Source organism: Anopheles moucheti, chromosome X (assembly GCF_943734755.1).
Source record: "Anopheles moucheti chromosome X, idAnoMoucSN_F20_07, whole genome shotgun sequence".
Lineage (NCBI taxonomy): Eukaryota > Metazoa > Arthropoda > Insecta > Diptera > Culicidae > Anopheles > Anopheles moucheti.
In genome coordinates, this window is record NC_069142.1 from 12,023,255 (window position 1) to 12,049,001 (window position 25,747).

General features: G+C 47.5%; 5 protein-coding genes across 5 annotated transcripts; 3 read left to right on the forward strand and 2 right to left on the reverse strand.

Moving 5' to 3' along the window:
- Positions 1–384: 384 nt before the first annotated feature.
- On the forward strand, positions 385–2,849 carry LOC128307103 (solute carrier family 25 member 35-like). The gene is made up of 2 exons (XM_053044830.1): positions 385–1,989; positions 2,073–2,849. The coding sequence occupies exons 1-2, from the start codon at positions 1,245–1,247 to the stop codon at positions 2,264–2,266; spliced, it is 939 nt and encodes a 312-aa protein (XP_052900790.1). The 5' UTR covers positions 385–1,244; the 3' UTR covers positions 2,267–2,849.
- Positions 2,697–5,666, reverse strand: LOC128307102 (uncharacterized). Its single transcript, XM_053044829.1, has 2 exons — positions 5,314–5,666; positions 2,697–5,238 (listed from the first exon to the last, which is right to left on the reverse strand). The coding sequence occupies exons 1-2, from the start codon at positions 5,397–5,399 to the stop codon at positions 3,051–3,053; spliced, it is 2,274 nt and encodes a 757-aa protein (XP_052900789.1). The 5' UTR covers positions 5,400–5,666; the 3' UTR covers positions 2,697–3,050.
- A 664-nt stretch (positions 5,667–6,330) lies between these two features.
- LOC128306720 (late secretory pathway protein AVL9 homolog) lies at positions 6,331–10,179 on the forward strand. Its single transcript, XM_053044309.1, has 6 exons — positions 6,331–6,625; positions 6,690–7,162; positions 7,249–7,410; positions 7,479–8,221; positions 8,295–8,478; positions 8,928–10,179. Exons 1-6 carry the CDS (start codon positions 6,560–6,562, stop codon positions 9,382–9,384), a joined length of 2,085 nt encoding a protein of 694 aa, XP_052900269.1. The 5' UTR covers positions 6,331–6,559; the 3' UTR covers positions 9,385–10,179.
- Positions 10,180–10,395: 216 nt separating this feature from the next.
- On the reverse strand, positions 10,396–12,028 carry LOC128307117 (uncharacterized). Its single transcript, XM_053044845.1, has 3 exons — positions 11,695–12,028; positions 10,841–11,605; positions 10,396–10,763 (listed from the first exon to the last, which is right to left on the reverse strand). The coding sequence occupies exons 1-3, from the start codon at positions 11,835–11,837 to the stop codon at positions 10,631–10,633; spliced, it is 1,041 nt and encodes a 346-aa protein (XP_052900805.1). The 5' UTR covers positions 11,838–12,028; the 3' UTR covers positions 10,396–10,630.
- A 113-nt stretch (positions 12,029–12,141) lies between these two features.
- On the forward strand, positions 12,142–16,406 carry LOC128306790 (cytosolic endo-beta-N-acetylglucosaminidase). The gene is made up of 3 exons (XM_053044402.1): positions 12,142–12,493; positions 13,387–14,968; positions 15,038–16,406. The coding sequence occupies exons 1-3, from the start codon at positions 12,463–12,465 to the stop codon at positions 15,231–15,233; spliced, it is 1,809 nt and encodes a 602-aa protein (XP_052900362.1). The 5' UTR covers positions 12,142–12,462; the 3' UTR covers positions 15,234–16,406.
- The last annotated feature ends 9,341 nt before the right edge of the window (positions 16,407–25,747 follow it).

The following is a 25,747-nucleotide window of genomic DNA, read 5'->3' on the forward strand; positions in this document are numbered from 1 at the left end:
AACGTGTATAATTATATCCATTCAGAACAGGCAACTGACATGCTGCATATGGAGTTAACTGCACTTGTACTGAAGTGTCTCAGTCAGACCACGTTCCCACGTGCACAGATAAAGAAAAACCCCTGATACATCAGGTCAGATGTGTCCTGCAGTTACAGCTCCAGAAGGCGCATGCGCCCATTTTCCCAATGCATCACGGCGTTACAGTTTTCTCTTGGTTTGTTTTGGACATTCAATTTCTGTACTTCCAACACACTCGACTCGTCTGCTGTTTTGTTTTGCTTTCGGTGCGTTGCATTGCCCTGGCACGTGATATCGGAGAACTGTGCAGTGTACCACCACCAATTCCCAACCAATCTTCCTCGCAGCGGTAAAACCGTTAGTAGTCGCGGTATATTTGCTCGTGATACGTGGGGCCGCACTCGGCGGCTTGTACGATGTATATATATAGACCTTCTTCCCCGTCCGACGGTGCAAAGTGCAGCGGTTGCAGTGGCGCAACTGCCGCACGGTGACCGCATCTCGCACGACCGAGGCGACACTCGCACCGAGCCGGCATCGAGTTGCAGTTGCCAGTACCGTGAAGGTGTCAACGGACGGATCCAGCGAATGCTCCGACTGGGTGGGTGCACTGTACGCGACTGTCACCGCATCCGGGATGGTCTGCCGGGTCGGACGTGATCGCGGGTGGATTAGCTGCCGAACCCAAAACCTTCATCGATCGTCGGGTTCGGGTTCGGGTTGACCGGCGACAGCGACGACTTCTGACCGATCCCGCGCCGTTCGGTACCTAACAGAATCGCGCACTGAGCACCGTCCCTTACATAATTCACCCCTTTCTAAAACAGCTTCGGAACGTACACAGCATGTGGACGGTGCGGCATAGGTTCGCTAGCCATCGGTTGTCCGGTTGTCCGGCATTCCCGTAAACGCCACGGTGCATCATCACGTGAATCGGTGGTGACGTAAGCGGACCCGTCACGTTTATCTCTCTTGCAAAAAACGATAAACCAAGAAAAGCGGAAAGAAAGCGCAAAGCAAAAACTATTACAACTCAGAGCAAACAACTCCCAACAAGCATACGAGTAGTGCAGTGCAGTAAAAGTTTGGATGGGGTACGCAGAACGGGGTACGGCAGCTGTGTGTTGATGTGTTGACACCGGCAGCTCGCAAACTTCGCCACGAGATATTAGGTGATCCCAGCGCAGCGGTTCAAAGGTACGGTTCAAAGGAACTCCGGCACGATGGACTTCCTGCTCGGTGGCTGTGCGGCTACCTGTGCCGGGTTCTTTAGCAATCCGTTCGACGTGATCAAGACGCGCCAACAGCTGCACGGTGAGCTGCTGCAACGCACCGGACAGTCGGTGGCGTCACCCGCTGGTGCTGCCACCACCACCACCAACCCATACAGCTCAGTCGTGCGCTCCTTCCGTTCCATCCTCCGCTCGGAAGGGGTGCTCGGACTGCAGAAGGGCCTGGTGTCGGCCCTCGCCTTCCAGTTCGCAATGAACAGCGTCCGGTTGGGCATCTACCAAACCGCGGAGAACTGCGAATGGACGCGCGGTGATACACCCGCCGCCACACTGCTCCGCTCGATCGTCTGGGGCGGGCTGAGCGGTGTCGTCGGTTCCACCGTCGCCTGCCCACTGTACATGGTGAAGACGCAGATACAGGCCCGATCGCACGGCAAGTACGCCGTCGGCTATCAACATCGCCACACGAGCACGCTGGACGCACTGTCCGGTATATACCGGACGCACGGTATACGCGGGTTGTGGCGTGGCTACCCGGGCATCGTCACGCGCACCGCCGTCGGGTCCTCCGCCCAGCTCGCTACCTTCTCCACCTGCAAGGATCTGTTCGCCCAGTTCGACTGGGCACGGGAATCTGTCGCGATAACCGCGTTCGCCGCCAGCATGGTCAGTGGGTTCTTCACCTGCGTCTTCATGTCACCGTTCGACGTGATCGCGACTCGGCTCTTCAATCAAGGTAAGGGTGCAAACCACTCCCGCATTCCGCCCATCACCGACATTCCGTTTCACGCTATCGATTTCCAATCCGTACCTTGGTAGGTGTTGATGCGCAGGGACGCGGACTGCTCTACCGGAGCGTGGTGGACTGCTTCACGAAAACGTTGCGTGCTGAGGGCCTGCACGGACTGTACAAGGGTTTCGTGCCCAACTACTGGCGGATCGCACCACACACGATCCTCAATCTGACGTTCTGGGACCAGTTCAAGGCATGGCGAGATCTCTACTACGGTTAACGAATGCACGAAGTTAAGGAGGAATTGGAATCTTAGCGATCTATGCGATAACTAGAACTCTAGAAGGTGATCATCTTCTTTCTTTTGGATTGTCCGAGGAGAGAATCTTCATAGAGAACCCACATCCTTGCCAAAGGAAGCCCGCTCGTATGCGGGAACCACCACGGTCCGGGAACTGCACGATTCGCCGTGAGCGCCTCAAGCCTCCGAAATCTATCATCGGATGGCCCGTTAGGACATTTACGTCAGCGATAGAAATGAGTGAAGTAGAGCTTCTCAGAACTTCAAACGACCTTTGCGAGAAGGAGAATTCTAGACATAAGTACGCTCTTTCACATCCAAGTGAAGTAGAACTTCTCAAGTTAACCCCAGATTTTGTTTGTTTGTTTTTTTGTTTGCAATAGTCGGTACCGTAACTGACTGGGGGGGGATTCTATATATATATGGTTTATTACCACTGTATAACTAAGCGCAACATCATATGCTACTACTGCTACTTAAAGATAGAGGCTTTGAAAAATCAGAAATAAACACGAAAATTCAACAAACCACGAACGACAACTGCCTGGTTCGCGCCAAATCGTCACTATGTATTGCAAGCATATTCCTCTTACTCATTTCTCATTTTCGTGTGTGCTTGCGTGTGTGTGTTTATGTGTGATTATTTGTACGCTAAAAAAACACAAGTCAGTTTGAGATGTGATTGATCTCGTATCGTCGCTTGCTTTCCTTTCAATAAATGACTCACTGGGACCCACGTCATCCCACGTTTCCCATTCCGCTACTACTGCTCATCCTTGCCCGCTAGCTTCTGATGGCTGGTGGATGACCCACCACTACCACCAGCACCACCCGCCACTGCCTGCGGCTTGTAAATGCCGAGCGTCTGGAGCAGCGCCGTCGGGGACGGATCCCTGCCACGGAACCGGCGGAACACCTCGCTCGGATGGCAACCGCCACCAAGCGCCAGGAACGTGTCGCGGAATCGTCGGCCTACCTCCTGCCGAGCGGCCGGTTCCTTCGCCTCCGCAAACGCACTGTACACGTCGGCCGCAATCATGCGCGACCAGAGATGGCTATAGTAAGCGGCACCCCAATCACCCGATGCGATCGGTACGAGCGAGCACGGGTGCGCATCCTTGCGATCGAGCGGGAACGGATGAAAGTGTGGATAGAGCTTACGCATCACATCCAGCCAGTAGTCGCTGGTCAGATGCAGCTGCAGATCGAGATTGGCGAGGTAAAGCTCACGGCACAGTCGATACCCAGCGAGATGCGTACGGCGCCGTTGGATCGCTTCAACGCACGGTTCCGGCAACGGATCCTCGTTCGTGTAGTGGCCCGAAATCGCCCGTATGGTGGCGGAATCGTGCAGCAGATGTGTTAGCACATGCCCACTCACCTCCACCGCGTCCCACTCAACGTTCGACAGCCCAGCCACATCGCTGTACTGACACGTGGTAAGCAGATGCTGTAACGCTTTGCCGAACCGGTTGAACAGCGTCTGCACATCGTCCAGCGTTAGCAGCGATGGTTTACCGTACAACGGTGCCGGGAAGTTACAGATCAGGGCGGCAAGCGGTTGGGAAGCAGTGCCCGCACTGCGACTCCCAATACCAACCATCCACCCAGCATTATCTGCCACCGCGAGCTTCTCATCTTCGCGCGAGTAAAAATCGGTATAAAACCCACCGATCGGTTCAGATGATGCACCGGGGCCCGTTTCCAGCACATCGTAAAATCGCACATCCTCATGCCACACGTCCACACCGACCCGCTCGACAATGCGCACACCGAACAGTTGCTCGGCCAGCTGGAACAATCCGGTCAGTACGCGCGGCAGCGGGAAATAATCTTTCAGTGCTTCCTGATTGAACTGATGTACGGTGGCAAGATGGCGCCGCTTCCAGTACGGCACATCGTATATATCCAGCGGACCCCGGAACCCATTCTCACCGGCGAACCGCTCCAGTACGCCCAGCTCACCATCGGCGGCCGGTTTCGCGTAGCGGTGCAGTTCGTCCAGCGCATTGCACACCGACTCCACCGAACCGGCCATTTTAGTTTCCATCGACATGTGCACGTATGATTCGTACCCGAGCAGCTTTGCCTGCCGTTTGCGCAACGCACGGATCGATTCAAGATGCGTACTGTTCTCCAACGACTTGTCCGTGTGTATGGAACACTTCCGCGTGTTCGCCTGCCATAGGTTCCACCGGTGCGTCCGGTCGCCGCAATACTCCAGGAATCGTTCCGCCACCGCCGGCTGCAATGTGATCCGCCATGGACCCTTCATTGCCTGGCTCGGATCGATCGCGAGTGATTGTAGCAGCGTTGGCGGGAACTCTTTCATCAGTGCCGGATCCTCCACCAACTGCTGATACTTCTTCACCGCCGTATCACGTTTGTTAGCGAAACGAGTACGCTCCTGTGATAACCGTTCGAGTATTTCGTTTAGCTCCAGCTTGGACGACCCATCCACCTCGATACCGCTCAGTTTCGCCTCCAGCACGTACTTCTGCAACAGCCGGTATTCCTCACCAGAGAGCTCCTTCTTCGATTGCGTGGCTTCGAGCGCATTCTTCAATGTGCGATAGATTGGGACGCTATTGAACTTGGACCTCCGTGCGCCGCGTGCTCGCTCGTGGATCGTTAGGTAGCTTTTGGTCGGCATGCGGGAACTATTGCCGAGATAGAGCGTTTTCGCAATACCCCATGTCGTTTCTAGCGGCGCACCGGTTGCTTCCAGTGGTAGAATAATGTCCTTTATAACGTCCGATACTGGTGTACCGGAACCGGCCGCAACCTGCTCCAATCGCTCCTCTATTGACCTTACGCACTTCTCCGCCGCAATTGCCTGCTGGCCGATCGCGCCAACGCACTTCTCAATCGTCACATTGTTAAATTCCGGCAAACCATGCTGGCTCGAGAGGGGATTTTTCTCCGGCAGATCCTCACCGATCTCGGGTACACTGTAAATAAACAAATGCAGCAAGTTAAAACGTATAGCTCTTGCAACGACCTTGTGGGTAAGAACATAAACTTACAGCACAATGTACCCATGACGTCGAGGGTTCGCAAACAGATTCGTCCTAGTTAATAGCAATCGTTTCCCACAGAATGAAGCAGCCATTTCAGCACCGGGCGTTCGGTGTGGGTTTGTTGGCGAATTTTGTCTCCGTTAATGAGCAAAAAGAAACGGCGCAAAACCGGATTGGTGACTGTTTCCGGAATGTGTTCCGTGTTGTTTGCGATATTTTTTAATTAAAACTCATGTTTTTCCCGGATTTTCCGCCCAGAACACACGTATTTAGTTGCTTCAAAGCACTTTCTTAATTCACTATTATTTTTCGTTGTGCAATTTCCCAGCACACCATACACCGGGTTGTTATCGTAATTCCTCTCGATGTTTCTTGTTTTTTTTTATTCTATGTCAATGTTACACCGTTGTTTTTTTTCTGATTCTTAAAAAAATGCGTTTTGCAAGGTTGGTTGTCAAATGAACGGGCTGTCAAAAGTAATCTGTCGGAACATACGTTCGCACTGCACCGTTCTGTGACCGTGCACCCTGTGTTTGTGTGAATCCGATCCGATCCGATCCGATCCAGCAAACAATGGTTGGTTCAATTTAAATTGGCTTTCTTTTCTGACATTTTCTAAAGAATAATCCATTCAAATTCATATAAAAAAATATTAATAACTTACTGGTTCTGACAGTTTAAAAACTGTTTTACTTTAAATTTCGATTACGGATAAAAAGGATACGCGAATTAAAACATTTACACATTTATGATGTGGGCAAAATCTTCCGCTCAATGCAAACGCAACATGATGACCGTTGTCAGAGCGCTGTCTTTGCACGGTGACAAACAATACAACAACAGCTTTGCTCTTTCCAGCAAACAACGATGTAAACAATCTCAGCTGTCAGTTAAACCTTTTTCGCAACCCAATAGAAAAAAGATTGCATTTCTTTCTCCGAGCCGTTCTTCGTCGTTTGCTTTGAATTTTTGTGTCGGTGTACACTCAATGTGAGAAATAGTGGAAGTTTTTCAGATAGGTGATAGGTGTGCCCCGGATGCAAACGTTGGGAAACTGCGTCAGCCATGGTTCCTTTTTGAGCTAATCACGGAGAACGAATGAAGAATAGCAGAATATGTATCGGTTCATCGGTACGGGTCCGATAGAAAGCAAGTAACACTACCCACTCATCATAGCAGGCTTAACAGTCATCGCATTTTGAACAGATAACGCATTTACATCTAGCAGTTAGGCAATTAACCCACTCGAACAATGCAAAACCAAAAACCGGTACTGCACATCCTGGTTGTGGGTTTTCATCACAAGAAAGGCTGCCAGGTAAGGAACATTTTGGGCACAGATCGATCACAAACTCATATACGGTATTTCAAATATTTTTTAGGTTGAATTCTCCTATCCACCTCTCGTGGACGGTACAGAGGGTAAAAGCGAATGCCCTTCCGGGTGGAAGTATTTGCCCACGCTTGCCCTACCGGACGGATCACACAACTTTAGCAATGATTTCGTGTGCTTCAATCTACCCAGTCTGACCGATCCGGAACAATCGGTGTACGGTATATCGTGCTACCGGCAAATAGCGCTCGAAGAGGTTAAGATACGTACGGCTGATCTGACTCGCAGCACAGTGCAGAAATCGGTTTGCACCCTACTATCGCTACCCATCTACGGATACGTCGAGGTAAAGCTCTCCCTGATCGCGCAAGCGTTCTTCGAGCAGGGTGACTTCTCATCCACCGACATACTAGTGAAAGCGTACGAACAGCTAAACGCTTGCCTGACGTCACTCGAACCACAGGAAATTGCACCGACACGGTTACACTTTGTTGGTGTACCATTGCGCGATCTGCTGCTGAAGTAGGTGTAGCACCAAGGGAGACACATTAATATCAAGAATTCAATGTAATGTAACTATTTTCTTCATTTCCGGGGGCACGGTGTAGATGGCGGCACAAAATATTAATTCTATTCAAGCTACTCTTACTGCAGAAGCGTGTGGTTTGCTTTGGCTCCCCCGTACATCCAACGTGTGCTCTCATCCTTGGCATTGCCTCACTGCATCCGGAATTAATCAGCAAAGGCTTTCAACAGGTGGCCTGCGTTAAGTGAGCTTTCCGATTTGATTCATCGAAGATCAGAAAGTTTTAATTCCTTTTTTTTAAATTTTTTTCAGAACTTCTCGACCCATGTCCCCCATGCCTACCTTTAGCACGCCCGTGGAGGAACAGGTTAGTGTGGAAAATATGTCACCGTTCACACCGAACCTGCTGCCAACGATTCTGCCCGAGCAGGATGAACAGCAGGAACCAATAGTGACCGGCCGGGAAGCGGACGAACTGATCGATGGCGATGGTAGAAGTATCGCGAGTGCTAAGGAAGCGCACCTAGACGAAACTGCTTCATCCAGCCCGTCGTCCGCTTCATCGATGGAAGCACCCATCGCCGGGACGGGAAGCACACGACCAACGGTCGGTCCCCCACTAATGCGTGACACGAGCGTCGACACGATAGCGTCCAACTTCTCCAGCCTGTACGCGATCGAACCATCTGAATGGGGCGCACCGTTGCGCATTTTTCACGAAGGACAGCTGTGCCTGCCGTACATCTCGCTGCCGTACATGGACCTCCTGACGGACCCATCCGTCAAGGGGTACATCATCGGTGCGTCCAACGTGCTGTTCCAACACAAGCGCCAGCTAGCGGATGTTATGATTGATGTCGAGGCGGCCATCATCGATGTGCTGGATGTGGACACGAAGCGAGAAATTCAGCTCAGCACGGAGGATCTACGCTTCGTGGACTTTGTTGTGCGCCATGTGCAAACACCGAAAGAGGATGCGGAAGGTAGCGAAGCATGGATACGGGATCAACTGTACGGGTATATGGTGGCACTGCTAAAGACCTCCCTAAACACAGGTAAGTCGTTGTAAAATGCTAATATGCTTACAAGATGAATTTGTATGCTTATTTTTTTTTTCGCTTCCGCTAGATGGTAGTAAAGAGATCGAGCACTTTAATGCACACTTTATGAGTGCGTTCAAAGTGACCCGTTGCTATGGTGATTGGCTCGAACGTACCGGAGGTGGAGCTGTGCCAGCGTTCGAAGGGCTCGTTGGTGGACATCCGTTTGCCGGGACGCTCTCTGTTGCCGATATGAAGCTACGAATCGCGCAGTAAGTGTTATAAAATTTTATACTAAATTAAACAAAACGTGAATACTTTGTTTATATTATTTCAAAGCAATTGTTAGTATATTGTTACTTTTTTATGAGTTAGGTTTGTTTTAGTTTAGTTAGTTTTCAACCTTAAGATATTCACAATTTACACTTTTCACACTAGGCAATATTTATTGGTTATTTGATTTCTTTGGACCGATTACATTTGAGTACTTTGGTAAAAGAATATATATATTTGCTAATTTAGTGCGTGGCAGATGGTTTGATTTCGACATTGTACTTTAAGTCTATCCTAAGAATTAGCACCAGCATAGGAGAGCTGAAAGGTCCATGGCGGAAACTTCTTGGCAATTTACAATTCAATTCAGTTGCAAAAGATCAAAACTCGCCCATTGTTTATAGTGGAAATGATATTAACATTTTTTAAAAATATAATTTCTTTTTAGAACGATGCAAAACAGCGAAAGTGGACGAAAGCTGAATCAGGCTGTCACCAATACGAGTCGAGCGGTTGGCGGTGCACTCACGACCGCGAAGGGTGCCTTCTCCAGCTGGTGGACATCATTCACGGCACCACCGCAAGGTGGACATCTCGCCGAGACGGTAGAACAGCAGCAAGACACATTACCCACAACGGAGCAAGATGTCAACAGCGATGAAGAGATCCTTCCGAACCGTTCGGGGACCATCGATCTACCCGCCCGTACCACCTCAGACGAATCGATGCTACCCGAAGCGGCAACACCGGATGCGAAACACATCATCATGACCGCCGAACTGTCGTCGCAACCCGCTAGCAACAGTGTGGTCGAAATTGGCCGGGAAGCCGAACTGCTGGACAGGGGGACACCGATTGTAGCGGTTGCTGCCGATCACACCAACATTCCCCGGCACCTTACATGAGCAACGGGCTTAACGCCCACCTCATCAGGTTCTGGATCGGCCGAGCAATGACGCTGTACTAAAGAAACAAAAACCCCTTGAACTAGATCTTACTAGCATAATAATAGGCACCGTTCACCACCTAATTCACGATCTCAATGTCGGGCTCAATGTCTTGCACTTTATGTTGTTCTGTTTTTTTATGATCCTGCTCGTGAAGATCCTTGCCCGTACCGAATCCTTTTGTGTCGCACACGATCGGCCAGCAGCTATCGGAACGCTTTCTGGCTTTTCCTTCAAGTATTCTATCGCTGCTATTAAGAAACGCATAATCACTTCCATTGTTTATTGAAGTACATAGCGATTGCACTAACACTATCGGAGCAAATGAATCGGCGTTGAACGCGACAGCAGCATAATCAATGTTTTGAAGATATTGACCCATGAACTACCGTTTGCAAGCGGGGCCGGTACATTGCAACACACAAGGTGCCATGGTTGAACAGCAAGGTGAAATTAATCAGTCATAAATACGGTCGCTTAGAAACGCTCACCAAAACGGGATCCTTTTCATAGTATGGGGTTATAAATCCCATCACATATGGGATGCTATAGTCATACTGAACAAAAATTAGTATACCGCGCACAATCTTGCCGACAAGTATGGACTGGTAATGCTATATATAGGAAACAATGTATCGTTTGCGCAAAACTTACTTAGCAAGACGAAACAAAGCGTACTAGAATGCACCCATTGGGTTTCATATAACAGAATGCTTTAACCAAGGAAAGCGTATCTAATATAATAAACTATATTGCGCCAATGTGATTGCTTTGTGGAATTCTTACTTTCTACTTCTATAGGATTCATGGATTTCATGAATGCTCTACGAGCCATGACTTGGAGCATTTTTGTTTTGTTTTGGATTTTTTTATTTCTTTCTTTGCTTTCATAAAGAAGCAATAACCCAAGTACAGCTAGCATTCGATTGCGAAGACTATCTGATTAGTCTATAAAGATTCATCGAATCGAATGGTTACCTAATTGAAGGTGTTTAAATATTTTCAAATCTGAACGACTGAACTGGGAGGCTCGGTATTTCTTGCGATCCGACAGGACCGGTCCAAAATCCCTTCCAAGATTACCCCCCGTACGCAGGATTCAAAGTCGAATGAAGTCAAACAAACAGGCCTAAGAGAGAATGACTGAACGACGAACATATTAACGTATCTCGGGAAATGACTGTACTGACTCTTCAGCTGACTGCTACATAGACCCGGATGGTGCGAAACCTTGCGAGGATGAATCCGCCTGGTAAAATTGTTGATTATTCATTTGATCGGACGAATCCTGTGTACTGCTGCTTTCCAATAGTTCACCCTCTAAAATATCTTTGAATCTGCAAAAGAGCAATAGTTCTGCTTAGCAAAAAAAAAAAAAAACACAACTCTATCCAATGCAAGCGTCTTCTCTTACCCGTTCACCGTTTCTCCATTGATAAAGTTAATAATGTTCATTGTCGTACCGTCTATCGTCGTACCGTTCGACGAGTGGGACTGCTGATCGAGAAAGTTCATGTAATCTTCCTCCTTCAAATCGCCCAACTTCTGCATATTCTGCACCGACAGTTGATTCTCTTGCAGTAACCGATCGTACTCCTGGTAGATATCCTTAAACTCCCGTACTTCGTCACGGTTTTTGTTCATCAGCTTTTTGTAGTAATTGTGCAAATGGTACACCGAGCTACGTCCAATACTTTGATGCATCCGTTCCACCATCACGAGCGTCGGCACCGGTCCAATCTCCTCGTCCTGTTCCGTATAGGCTGTACGCAGGGCGGTTGTTAGCAGCCGCAAATACTGATCCAAACCATCGACAATCATAATCAGTGCGGATTCATTAATCTCCGAGAAACCTTCCATGCAAAGCAAACCACACGCCGCCTTTCGAAGCGCCTGCAGCACGACCGGTGCCGACAGTTTGACAAAGTTCTTGCGGGTACCGCGCGTAAAGGGCGTTTCGTCCGGCAGCACGAACCAGAACGGCCGCGTTATTTTCTCCATTCGCGTCAGATCAACCACATTGCTGGAGGGAAAGTGCACGGTCGGCATTAGTTGGCACGGGTTCAGGATGTAGTTACAACCCGACTTGGTCGAGTAAGTGTCGATGAGTGTTTGTATCATTTCGGTTTGTTTCATCACCTCCACCGTTTGCGTGACCAGCGGGTTTTTAAGCGGCACACTGTCAATAGAAACACAATAAATTTAACATGGAACGGGTTTGCTAGCTAAAAAGTCTGAAGATGATGAAAGTAAAGCTGAAAAACCCACCGCTTCTCTCTGGTGATCGTGTAGGGAAGCTTAATCTGCTGGAATTTATCCATCTTGCTCATGGTGAGCACGATATCATTTGCTTCCAATTCTTTGCACGTATCGGAACCGTCCACCATCTTTCCCCAGTGGTTGCGTTTCATGTTTGTACTAGCGAATCCTTGCAGCAGAAAGATGACTGAAAACTATGTTACCACGTCCAGAATGTTAACGCAATATTCTCCTTGTTTCTTTGTCTCAAAATGTTGACAATTGCTTTTCAAATTATCCTACAATCATTTAAAAAAACCTAATTTAATTGCAATGCTCATACACAAAACTAACACTTGCTGTTTTTATTTGCTAGTGGCGCTGAAACCTTGTTGAAGGCGGCTAATGACATTTGACAAAACGAAACGTCAATCCTTGCCGGAAACGTAAACAATCACATACGGTTCTGCCGAAATACCAAAACATGTTTCCAAAATTACTTTCTCATTCGGTTTTAGTATAATGAATCTGTTCATTATCTGTGAATTAACGATCTGTTGAACCTTTTACGGCGAAGCTTCAGTTATGGCAAACGTTTATGCCATACAAATCATAACAACCCCAGTGACAATAGAAGAAAACCACCAAAAAGGCTAGCAACAGTTTCGGTTGTACATTCTGTGTTTTGTTATCAGTTTGTGTTTTACAGTCGGTGACTCAAGTCATTCTTTGTAGTGTTCCACTGAGTGTTATTTTTCCTTAAAATTTTAGTTAAGAAAGCAAAACATACCACACGTTATGGAGGAGAATACAGATTGTGATACCTCGTGTAAGTACCTTGCTGGAATAGTTTTATCCGAATGCTTGTCTAATGCGTAATGGTTAAGTTTTAGCGACGACAACGAAATTTTTTTTGGGGAAACAATGATTTTTATCAAAAAAGACGCAGCAAAGATATTTTTTACGTATGTTCCCCTATGCAATCATGCCGCATTTAGCCAAGCCACGTTTATGCAAGCCAACAGAATAAAAGAAATATTCCAGTTATTAATCAAACCGTAAGTTTTTGGATAACTTCACTCCATTTAGACGACTGTTTTGTGAGCAAACGGTTCCTGCGATGCGATTTTTGTTAAAGAAAGAATTTTATCTAATCATAATTCTTCATGCTTTTCTTTTCAAGACACTTGCGCTGAAGGTTTGAGGTTTTGCGGTCGAAACGACCTGTTTGTGGTAGAACTTCAACCAAAACTAAAACACCACGATTGCCACGTGACTGCACTCGGCTTAATGTCGCCAGCAGTGGTCTGTTGGAAACTTGCAACCCGGAAGAAGTGTAGAAAAGAGAGATGGAGATCTCAAACAATGCACCATACTGTTATCACCTCCTTTCAGCTTTCTATTCCCAGTAGTGCTGGTGATAAAATTGCACTTTTATCATTGCATTCGGAATGGAAATAGCATACGAGTACGGAATGCAGTTCTGCACATCAGTTTTGCTATTTGTGTAACATTTATCTTCAATAGCATTTAGAAGGGATGGATACCATGTGTGGAATGGTATTCAAGTATGCTCTAGTAGGTCACGCACAGTAGAAGTATATGTCTGTTATCATCGGTCTCAGAACGGCGAGGTTCGCTGGTTCGCTTTTAAAACGAGTGCAAATAATTCACGACTTGCATGTGCAGCATTATTTACGTACAGTATGTCTCTTCGTGCAGATCCGCAAATGTGCCAACCGATCGTGACGCTGAAGGCGCTGCTCGACTTTGAAAAGGGGCCGCATCCCTGGAAGAATTTGGTCGAACCGATCGCACCGCGGTCCCGGTCGCGGTATCTGGGCGAACGATACCAGGTGCTCAATTTTGCCAACGACCCCGTCACGTACGTGGAGAACGCGTCCCGACCGCAGGTATTGCTATGCCACGACTTCAAGGGTAACTACCTGAACGACAAATACATCAACGGTGTGCAAGGCGAAGAGCAATGGGTGGACTACCGTTTCTACAACTGGGCCGCGATCGATATATTCTGCTACTTTAGCCACTACTTCGTTACCGTGCCGACGCTACAGTGGCTCAACTGTGCGCATCGCAATGGCGTGAAGGTGATCGGCACACTGATCGTGGAGCAGAAGAATGTACAGCTGCTGCGGGATATACTGCAATCGGAAGAGTTTATGGTGCGCGTCGTGGAGGCACTCGTGCAGGTGTCGAAGGTGTGCCAGTTTCACGGCTGGCTGTTGAACATCGAGTGTGGGCTGGAATCGTCGAAGGTTGGGATGCTGCGGGACTTTGTCCAGCTGCTGACGGACCGCTGCCATGCAGAGATACCAGGCAGCTTGGTGATCTGGTACGATGCCATCACGAAGAGCGGTCGGGTCGACTGGCAGAACGAGCTGAACAGTGCGAACGATGCGTTCTTTCTAGCGTGCGACGGTATCTTCCTGAACTACGCCTGGAATCGGCAGAAGCTGGAGCGGACGGAAAACTACATCCGCAACTACTGTCCGGACCGCCGGTTGGACGTGTTTGTCGGGATCGATGTGTTTGGCCGCAGCCAAAAGGCACAGATGGACACGAACGCACCGCTCGAGCAGGTGATGAACTTTCCGTTCTCCGTCGCACTGTTCGCGCCCGGGTGGACGTTCGAATCGCTGGAGGAATCGTCCCGGCGGGACCAGCTCGAACCAGACGACCGGAACGTGCAGTTTCTGCAGATGAACGACCGGTTTTGGAACCGGCTGTGGCGCCATCTGTACGTACGCGGACCGACGCAGCTCCCGTTCTACAGCTCGTTCTGTCTCGGGTCGGGCAAATTTTACAACCGGCTCGGCAAAACCCAGTCCGACGAGTGTTGGTTCAATCTGGCGAAGCAAAACTTCCAACCGTCCATCCCGTACACGCCACCGCTCGAGTACGAAACGCGCAACGATCCGCTGTCCCACTGGACGCACCACTTTGACGGTGCGCTCGACGGTGGTTCGTGCCTGAAGCTGCGCAATCACGAGCACGATAAGCGGCTGTTTGCCTGCGATTTCCCGTGCGCGAACGATCTGATCGTGTGCTACGCGTACCGGCGCAGCAACCCGGCGACGGTTGATCTGGCGCTCGTGCTGAAAGCGTACTGCCCCCGGCGGCACGAGTGCGTCCGCATTGTCTGTGCCAATGCCGACTGTCACGTGGGCGACCGGAACGAAATGCGTGCCATACCGCTGGACAAGGAGGAATCATTGCAGCTGCTCAAGCTTGGCGCTGTGTCACAGCTTCCACTTGCCGACACGGTCAACGGTTGGGATATCAGGTAGGGCGATTGCTGTACGTGTGCCGTATTTATAAAGCGTTTAACGTTCATGGTTTTTTTCTGCCGCAGGTACTACTATTTATCCGCCGAGGAGCTCCCACCGGGCATCCGAATTGTGGATATCGGTATGAAGCTGCACAAGGAACCGGCTGCACAATCGACCGAATACGCTCTGCTCGGTGCCATCCATCTGCAGATCGGTATACCGACGCACCGTAATTATCTGACCCAACGCACCGTGCTGTTCTTCGATCGTCCCGAGTGACGCAAAGGACCTGCAATGCCGCACCGCATGTTTCGATGGCAATAAACCTAATCAATACGCACGCTTCCATCGTTAACCAATGCGTAACAATATCACCAAACAACGTCGCGCTGCTGGTCTTGGGCAGCAGAACGCTTCAATCAACCGAGCGAGTTTTAACAGTTTTGGTACGGTTTTGGTGTTCGATCCGGTGCTATTGTTTGTGCCTTTGCTGATTATGTGCTATTATGTCGTTCTTCTCTGAATCTTCTGGCACCTTGTGTTCGGAATTGTTCGGAGACTGACAATATGAACACAAAAACAAATAGAATTAGACTGACAGCAAGAATGTGAGCCTTTACAACCTGTCACTATAAGCGTTCAGGGGATTTGGTACTGAAGAATGGCTCAACGAGGGCGTTTCTAAATCGTAGTTAGAGCGACATCACTAAAGTCATCACCTCCAGAGACACGTTGTGAGTAAATTTCATGCTCCTTAGGGCGAGACGATATTGTAATATCTCCAATTTATATTCTTAAACTAGAAATTACGAGAAGCTGACTATTTAATGCCCAATGGATGCATATGTTTCTGTATCTACTCGGCAAGGTTATCCAGGATAGTTTGTAAAGTATTTTTTTTCGATTCAAAGGAAAGGTCTTGTGAGCAAACTATTTGTTGTACACATTGCCGTTTCGCATTAAGCAAAGTACCTCCGATTATCATCAGCTCCAATTGCACACGCTTAATATTTGAGCAGCATTGAACGAGCCGTGACGAAATAACCTGTAAGCAAAGGACCTTACTAACGCCGATGATCGATACATCCCCGTGTTCCGCTGCCAGCGCAATTCAATGTCAGCTGGAATTGTGCGCACGATAGATACACAGCGGCGACGCGCCATCACACCGAAGAATGTTAATTACAAACGATGGCCGTAAAATTCCATTCCACCTATCCAGATTGCCCCCAAGCATCGAAAGGTTTCGGATTCAAATTACCGACACAAACGCACACAACGAGCCGCCTGCCAGCTACCTGCCAAGTGGGGAGCATGTATATTTTGTTTTTCTTATGCAGAGGACACAACGAAATGAAACAGGTTTTGGGCTGTTCGATATTGCCGTGAGGATGAAAAATGACCACATACGGTTGGAATGTTGACGATTGTTTCGCGAATCCAAAAAAAAAAGATGAAGAAAGAACAACAAATCGCTTCACACTAGAAGTTTGGTGCGCACCGGAATGTGTGGCTGTGGGTGAATGTGTGTAGATTGCGTAAATAGGTGGGAACGTCCAAGGAACGTCCGTATGCTGTAGATGATCACATTCACTCTACCGCATGGGCCAGCACGTGGTTACCGTACAACGGCCAAATGTGAGGTTTGTAAACTTTCACTTTTCATCCTGGTTTTGCTCACTTCTTCTTTCTCGCGTTGAGGTTCAGATGTTCAAAAACCGGAACAAGCCATTGAAAGCTCGTGTGAGTGCGAAAAAAATAGTAATAGAATACTTCTTTAAAGAAAAGTTTACGTATTTATTGCGGTAACGGCTTTTATAAATTAGAATTTGCTGGATATTTCCATCAAAGTGGAGTTTGTATTTACATAACTGAGGAATACTTCAAGAAAATACCGCCATCCTCAAGGTAAAGTGTCTCTATTTATGAAATACTCTTAGGTAGTTAGGAATAGGTATCAGCAATAGAAGTGACATTGGAGTTGGAGTGACTTTAGGGAACAAAAAGTTTGGTAAAATCAATTTCAAAGTTATTTGACTACATTTTGACAATAGGGAATTTTTAAAAAAATCTCAACATTCATAGTAAAGCGTCTCATTACATGAAATACTCTGAGGTAGTTAGGATTAGATATAACCAATAGAAGGGAAATTGGAGTTCGTGCTGGAGTGACATGAGTTTAGACACAAAAACTTTGATAAAAGCAAGATATTTAAAGATATTTAAAAACATGCATGAGTTGTTCGTGTAAGTTAGGAGAAACAAAATGCAACACCAACGTTCCATAAGTGAACGGTACGGTGTGTGTTCGTTGTGCAGTGTAGCAAAACCCTTACGAAGACGGCAACAAACTCCACAACGTAATCTGCGCGCACACACACGCAGCCTCCAAAGCGATGCAGCCAGCAAACGATTACGGCATTCGGTGATAGGCGAGGATGTTGGACGGATACATAACGAACAACAACAAAAAAAACCATCCCTCCATGCGCATCGAACCCATCCCCAAGTCGTGGCGTGGAGAAGTTACGAAGGCCGCAGTTGGAGATTGCCGGGCAGCATAGAGCGGTGCCTCGAACTCCACAGCATCCGTAGTTTGCTGGTTGGGGAGGGTTGACTTCGCGTAGGAACGCTTTCTTTCACCATAAATCCACCGTTCGTTCGGAGGGTTTGCCGAAAATGAAAATGCGTCCGATTCGGCAACACTCCATCAATGTCTCGCTTGTGTTCCGGATTCCGCTTCCTGTTGGTTGGCGGTATGGAAAGCAAAAGGGAGTGCAAGAGAGACCCCATGTTTGCGCAGCTCGTTAAAAACCCCGGGCTAGCGAAACTATTCCAACGCCCACCGCGGGTATGCAAATGAGGCACGCGTATACGAGCGCCGATTGTCCCAAAACAGCTGACCGGCCCCCTAATGCGTCCTTATCTTTTGGGTTGCGAACCAAAAGCAAACGAAACAACGAAAAACAAAAAAGAGTCCACCACAAATACCGATGACACTCCAGAAGCGGATAGCGGAAAGCGAAATCGCCACCAAATTCGCCACCATCGTTCGCTTCCACTTTCTCCGGTTCGCTTTCCTGGATGGTGGAAAGTATTTTTGTATTTTATTTTTTTTTTATTTTTCGGACGGAGGAGAGAGCACAAGGTGTCCATGAACCATTCTGTGTTTGTGTGTTGTCTCTCTTTGCGGCTTGCTGCGATATTTCCACTATTTTTGCTTCTTGCTGCTGGCTGTTGTTTGTCTGTTGGGGCTGGACACTTTTATCGCTGCTTGCGTCGCTTCCTGCTCTCTCGCATGTTTGTCTTCGCAACATATCGGACGGACGCGCGCTATCGCTCGTTCGGTTGCGATGGGAAGTGCATCGTACGAAAGTTCGCGTCCGGCACCACTCACACACCCCAACCACAACAACAAACCGGGAAGTGAATGCACCACCGATAACAATCACATTGTTGAACCGGGGGGGGCATGGGAAGGCGACTAACCGCGAGCGCGGTCGGAAATGGCTCGTGTCGCGGGCGACATGGTGAAGAATGTGTTGCACCCCCGTCCCGGTTGCGCCCGAAACGGGACGCACATGACCTTTCCCAAGCGATGTACAGCGATGGAAGCGCTTCCCGATTCGTTGCGCGCTGCACTTTACGCAACTAAACCGGGTCAAAGGTTGAGCTACCCCGTTGGTGGCTGCCAACCCACAAGGCCTTGCCGTTGCCGACCACAGGCGACGAACCCCTTTCGGGGACGAGGAAGATCTTTTGTTCTAGCGGTGTATTCGTGCAAATCTTCATCTTTTTGGACGCTAATTAACATACCCTCACACCAACCTTTTTTTACTTTTTGCTGGTGGGCCCTCCCGCGATGGTGCGCTAATGAAGCCGCTCTAATTACCGTTCGTAACCGTTTGCCGTGTCGTCCCGATCCACCATCAGCAGCATCAGCATCATCGCATTCATCGCGCCGTGAACGTGATGAAATCAAGCTGCCATCAGATGAACTAGTTCCATCATCGTCCGTGCTCTAGCCACCCCCTTTATTACCGTATGATGTATGTACATGTGCGCAACCGGCAACAAAGCAAGACGCACCGTGCGAACTTTCTGTTTTTTTTTACGGAAGTTTATGGTGTCTCCAATTGCGCAGAAGGAAGAGGCAAAAAAAAAAAATAACCCACCCCCGGGCATACCCCCCCAAAGAGAGGCTCAGTCACGCAAGCTTATTCTGGTGACGCGCGATCATACGCGGATTGGAACGCATTTTCTCCCCGTCTTTGTGCACATACTGTGGTGTCTATGTATGCCGTTTGCTGGCAGTATGCCGGATTTGTCAGTCAACCTTCCAATCATCCCTACATTCCCTCTCGTTGTCTGTTATTTCATCGCCGATGCGAACAAACCAACGAAAAAAAAAAATAAAATAACACCAAAAGGTTCGTCGCTTGCTGTGGAGAGTCTTTCGTTATTTTTTCTTTCGTTTTCCTTCGCACCAACGTGTACGAAGCGTACGTTAAAGGGGTTTCGATTGCGACAACAACAGCACTTGGCACATTTTCTGCCACCGGCATATCACGCACCATATTACCGTACCGTCTTCTGCTTTTTCTCCCCATAAATGGAATTAGTGAAAGAAATAAAAAGTAAATTCGTGCCTAGTGCGCATTTAACACAGGAGACCATTTGTCATCGGTTTTATGGCACCGATCGAGCATAGAATTTTATGGAATTCAATGCGTTTGCTGCCTCACACCAAGACTTCAACCATTGGGATCTTTTGCCCCGGCACCGCATAAAATATGTGGAAAAAATAGGAAGTGCTCCATGTTTTTCGGTTATTTTCAAACGTACAATCACGGTTTGTAACGTATCGCTGCCTCTTTGACGTGGGCAGATCACACCAAACGTCGACGTATGTCTACCGAGCCCACGAACCCCCAAATGGTGTATTCTCTTCGTCCCATCTTTTTTCCCATGTGCCACTATCAGGCACGCATTGCCTCCGTGGATGCACTCGAACGCACTTGTACGCCGATTTTCATACCGTTAGGAACGGTTTGCGCCCGAAACTCGATAACACTCGACGATAAAATGCGCGTCAGCAGTGCAGCGTACATAATTCGGGCTGGAACCACCACATAATGGTGGCCGGAATAGTGGCTGGGTGGTGGAGTAACCGAATCTAACCGACCTTAACCATCGATGATCGTTATGCTGAAGTATTCGAAATGCCCTTCAACAGCAAAACGAACCGATGGAGCGATGCGATTGAAGTGTGAATTAAATCTTCTGCTTTTAGAAACGTGCGTGCCTTCAGCGGTGTGAAATATGTGAGATTTAAAGATTGAGATGAAGCCTATTTTTCACTCTTTCTCGCTCCTTCCTGCATAAACTACCAAACTCACGCAACGGGCCAATATTTGAGTATTTAAAATCCTTGAGTATGGAAATCGGGTAAGGTTCGTCGCTTGGTGAGTCTTTCGTTTTGTTAACCATGTGCGTAAATGTTCAAAAGGTTCGTCGCTTGGTGAGTCTTTCGTTTTGTAAACCATGTGGATAAATGTTCAAAAGGTTCGTCGCTTGGTGTGTCTTTCGTTTTGTTAACCATGTGCGTAAATGTTCAAAAGGTTCGTCGCTTGGTGAGTCTTTCGTTTATTAACCATGTGGATAAATGTTCAAAAGGTTCGTCGCTTGGTGAGTCTTTCGTTTGTTAACCATTTGGATAAATATTCAAAAGGTTCGTCGCTTGGTGAGTCTTTCGTTTGTTAACGTTGTGGGTAAGTGATAAAAGGTTCGTCGCTTGGTGAGTCTTTTGTTTTTTTAACAATCTGGATTAGCGTTTAATAGGAGTTAATTCAAGTTTTTAGGTTCAAAGCATTATTGAACACTTCCATATACTTATTTTTAATTAATAAATAAATAAAATAGATATAAATGCTGCACGGTCAAGTCCATCTTTTTAATGTTATTCTCCTAAGCAAGGACTTTCTTCAAAAACTACAAGAATTATAAAAAAAATCTAGAATTAGAAGAACAAGCAGAATTTAAAGTCATTAAGTCACAAACACAAATGCATCACTGGCGAGCTAAATAAAATTAAACAGCAAGCCTATATTTTAACACGATCGCCGGTGCAAGGTCGCATCACTGTGCGCCTGTACACATGTGCAGCAGGGCAAACAAGCACTCAAACGGGATTGCAACAGTGGCCTTAGTGCGCCAACGGTGCACAGGGTGCACCAGGGTAAGCAAGATGAAACCGAGAGAAGAAGAAACAAATATTCCATCTCTGCAGCTCTCCAGGCAGCGCGACAATCCGCAAAAAACGGCATCCGAGACATCGAGAGCTGGAGCTGGTTGGAAAGAGTTAAGAAACTAACCGCTCTTTGCGGTGCGTTCCAGAGTAGAAGGGGACAGACCCACGAAGCGCGCACCCTAACTAACCTTCAGCCCACTGGCGCACACACACACACACACACACACACTAGAGGCACACTGTGTGCGCGCGTGTGGCTGTGTTGTACACGGCGCGCTCCGGACGCTTTTCTCTTCGCGGCAAACCAACACCAACCGGGGCCCCGGAGGTGGCCCGGAAAAAAACGGACCGAGCGCGGAATTAGTTTCCAGTAAACCGCGCTACGAAACGGTCGTGGCATTTTGGGCTACGTCGAAAACGAAACATCGAAAATTCGCGTTGCGGCCCGAACGGTGCAAAAACAAAACAAGTGTCTGGCAGGCAGGCTGTAAGGCCAGTGTGTACCGTTTTGATTTTCACGAAGGTGAGAGTTTTGCTGCCGGAATGGAAGTGATTTGGTAGTAAATGCAAATAAATCGCGCTATCTTGGACGGGAACATTCCATCACGTGCATCACACAGGCAGCACACATCGGGCTCAAATCGCAAACAACATTGCTGAAAGGCGTTGAAGATCCGGCAAAAGCATCTCCCGGAAGTGCATCTTTCTAGGCGCTGCCACCGGTTGCATGCCCATTTTGCGCATCATTTCATTTGTTTGCGGTGTGGCTCGTTACAGTGATTTTACTCATATCAGTGTGTGTATGTGTGTATGTTTATATGAATGTTTCCCACACGCTTCTTCCCTTACTTTTGGCGTCCACACCTTCTACCCTCCCTGCATTTGCGTGTGTGAGCATAGCCCCGGGGCATCCATGTGCGAAAGCGAAAGGGAAGCGATGTGTGCGGTTTGATGGCAAATGCCCCCAAAACGTGATCGCAAAATATGCGGCATCAAGCGACGAACTCGCGCATCCGCTTCGGAGAAAGAAAAAAAAACCACAATCCTCGACGGAGGGTGCGTGGTTCCAGAGTGTTCCTGAAATTTGTGTGAAATTTATAAATCGTGTGTGTGTTTGTTTATGCGTGACACTGGAAATTATATTTCCCCCCAAAAAAAAACTTCGCTTGGAATATTAGATTTTAATTTCAAAGCTAACGTTCGCTTACTGATATTTATCTTCTTCACCTTTCACCTTCCCCTTTTTCATCACGTTGCTCGTCCAAATTCATCAAATTGCGTGAAAAAAGAAACAAACACACCAAACAAGACATCTCCCATACTTAATTCACGCGCTCGGCCAACAATTTTACGAAAGATTTATATGCCTCCCAAAGACCCAAAAGCGACGAACCCCCCCATCTAATCTCTTGACCGTCGGAAAGGTCACAGGAAGTGCATAATTTATTGGGCCTATTGTTGTGCCGGGTGTGTGTGTGTGTTTTTTTTTTTTCGCAGATGCTTCCGCCCAATGGAAGGAAAGCTCGTTTCCCCCCGAATAGCGAGCGCCAAACCCTTTACCGGAACTATTTTTCGGGGAAAACTCCAATAAAACCTGATCAGGCCCGCGGCCTGGGCACGGGTAGACCGTAGTTTTATTTCGCTTGGATAAATTTCACCCTGATTGGAGCAACTGTTTATTAACATAGTTTCTCTTTCAAAGATCAAACCGCCTTCCGCTTTCCACCGTCCCTTCCTATCGCACAACACAGCGGTCGCTGTCCCGCGTGCCGCATCACTTTTTCTCGCTCGCACCGCAAATCCCTTCTCCGATCAGGTTCAGCGCGAACGTACATTTTCCGTGTCTCGTTTGGAGGCTGCGGGCTTCCGGTAACCGCGTCTAATTTCGCGCAGCATCCGATTGCAATTGCAATTGCGCAGTTCCGCCTCCTAACCCACCCGCGGGCGTCAGTTTTCCACGTCCCCGGTAAAGCAGTAATTGTATGAGTGTGTGTGTGTGTTTTTTTTCGAGGGATGCGTGTGTTTTGCGCACAAACCGAACAGAGTAACGTCGGAATAGCGAAGAGACACCGTTGATAATAACCTCCAAACTTCCATCAAATGGCCGCACTGCAAGCAAACATACGCTGGACAATTTTTCCACCAATCAAACACCGACCAAAGCAACAAAAAAAAACAGACCCTACTCAAACCGACCGGCCGCTTCATGCCCGCATCGACCGGGAGAAAACAAGTGCACAGTGATTGAATTTCGTTTGGTTTCGTTTTCTTTTCCGATTGCAACGGGCCGCACTTCCGATCCAGCTAACCAGCAGAGCCATCATCAAATCGTAGCGATTCAAGAGTGTGGAAAACAAGAAATTTGAAAGCGGGTAAGTGAACATATTTTAGTATTTTAGCATATATACTACACCATAACAATAATAAAACTATTCCTTATTCTGCAAATTAATTTATTCACAAAATTACCTTTGATGAGCATTTTCCACATCAGATTGGAATTAATTCTTAGTTTGGAAAATGATTTTCCGTAAACTTCCTACCCCGGGTTTACCATTGTCGATTGAGCTTAAAAATTGCACAGGTTTTCCTTTCGGGAAAAACAGGAATTTTCATCAAGCTCTAGTGTTCTTAACGTTCAGAAACAACCGATTGTCCCCGGACACGATCGGCACAACAACCGTTCGATTGGGTTTCGCTTTCGTTTCAATTGCGAATAGAAGCAAAAGGAAACTGTACAAGCGAACAAAGAAGAAAAATACAACAAAATATTTAACACAAAACAACAACAAGAACAACAAAAATTCCAAAAGCAAAACAAACCGCATAAAATAAATACAACTTTCCCCCGCTCGTTATTTGCTATCACATACACACTACTCGTTTATTTATTTCCTTCCGTCTCCGTCTCTCTCTCTCTCTCTCTCTCTCTCTCTCTCTCTCTCTCTCTTTTTGTCATTTTTCTTTTTCTCTTCCCGTTTTCGTCTTTTCCCATTACTTATCTATCGATCGTTCGCATCTCCCTGTTGCAGAAGCGTCTTAAATCGAAAGCGATTCGAAGAAAGTTGCAGTCGTTCGACCACGAACCGTAAATCTTCGCAAGCTCCACACGCCTGCCCTGCACATCCTATAGCCGTTGTCATTCCTCCTGGGTATGGTCACTCCACAAATCACCTTCACCCTCCCCCCCCCCCGCGTCCCACCCCCCATCGTATCAATAGATCTTCCAATCATTCCACCGGGTTCGTCGCCTTGTCGCAGTGGGTTGCGAACTCCTTTCCCGCCGGTGGTGCGATTCGTTTGTGATTTGATTTGAGCGAGCAATGGATTCAACATCCTCATAATATGCTATGTTGCCGAATATCAAATGGCAAATAAAATGCATTAATCAAACTCCATAACGCTTTGTAAAAGAAAAAGCTGTCCCAAAGTTGACAATTTTGAAGTAACACCAAAGGAGTGGTGTGCTGTAACAGTTCCCAGGTTCATTCGTACGTTGAAAATGAAAGTGGGCTTTTTTTTTGTTGGTTATTAAAAACCCCATGCATGTGTATATGGGTCCCTTCTTCTCCATTTTTTTTGTTTTACATAAAATCAAACCTTGGTTTTTCGGCGGGCGGGCAGAGGAGGTCACACTTGCCTGAATGTTTGGGTCGCATGTGGCGGCCCCAAGACGCGATGGATAAAAGCAATCCGCGGGTAACAACAACGGAGAGACAGCAAAAAAAAAAAACACGCGTTAACCGGTTATCGCAATCGTGCTGCGGTCAACCGTCACCAGCGGTACCGTCAGACGTCTTTTTACGTAAATAGCGCTGCAGACTCCGTCCATTTGTTATAAAATGGAAAGGAATTAAATAATAATACCTCCAGCACGCACTCACACTAGGGCGGGTGTGAGAAGGAGATGGTGGGAGGCCCAATTTGACTGCTTGGAGGGGGAGCGGAGGGTTTTCTTTCATTTGGTTTGACCACATCGTGGGCTAACAACAACAACAAAATGTTCATGGTCTCTGACTGCGACATAGAACAGGTGTAACGATACGCTCGATTCCCAAATCTGAGTGGAGACCAGAACGAAACACATCGACAGAATCGTGATCTAGCTATTGGGTAATCCAAAAGTTATCATAAGCGGGTAAACCTAATGGAGTAGAGATGAGATCTAGCTGTTTGAAGATGTTCTCGTGATCTCTGAGCAATTTAATAATCCTTGCACCAGATGACGAAAAGATCCCTTCAGATATTCGAATCAAGAACACATCAACCACAATTCAATCCAAGTTCCCTGATGCTCTTCTACGAGATCTCAAGAGAATCATTACCATTAGTAAGAGTTAACTACCTTTCAGAAGATCCTTACTGATAACCGAGTTATCTAAATATTGCGGAAATAGCTGGTAAACACAAACTTACCGTGGAGGAAGAGATCTCACACTGTTATTTCCCCATGAGACTCCCACCCAACATATCTTTTGAAAAATATACTCACGTTTATGCCTAATATCTGTAATTACCTCAAAGCATCTCTCAATAGTTTGAG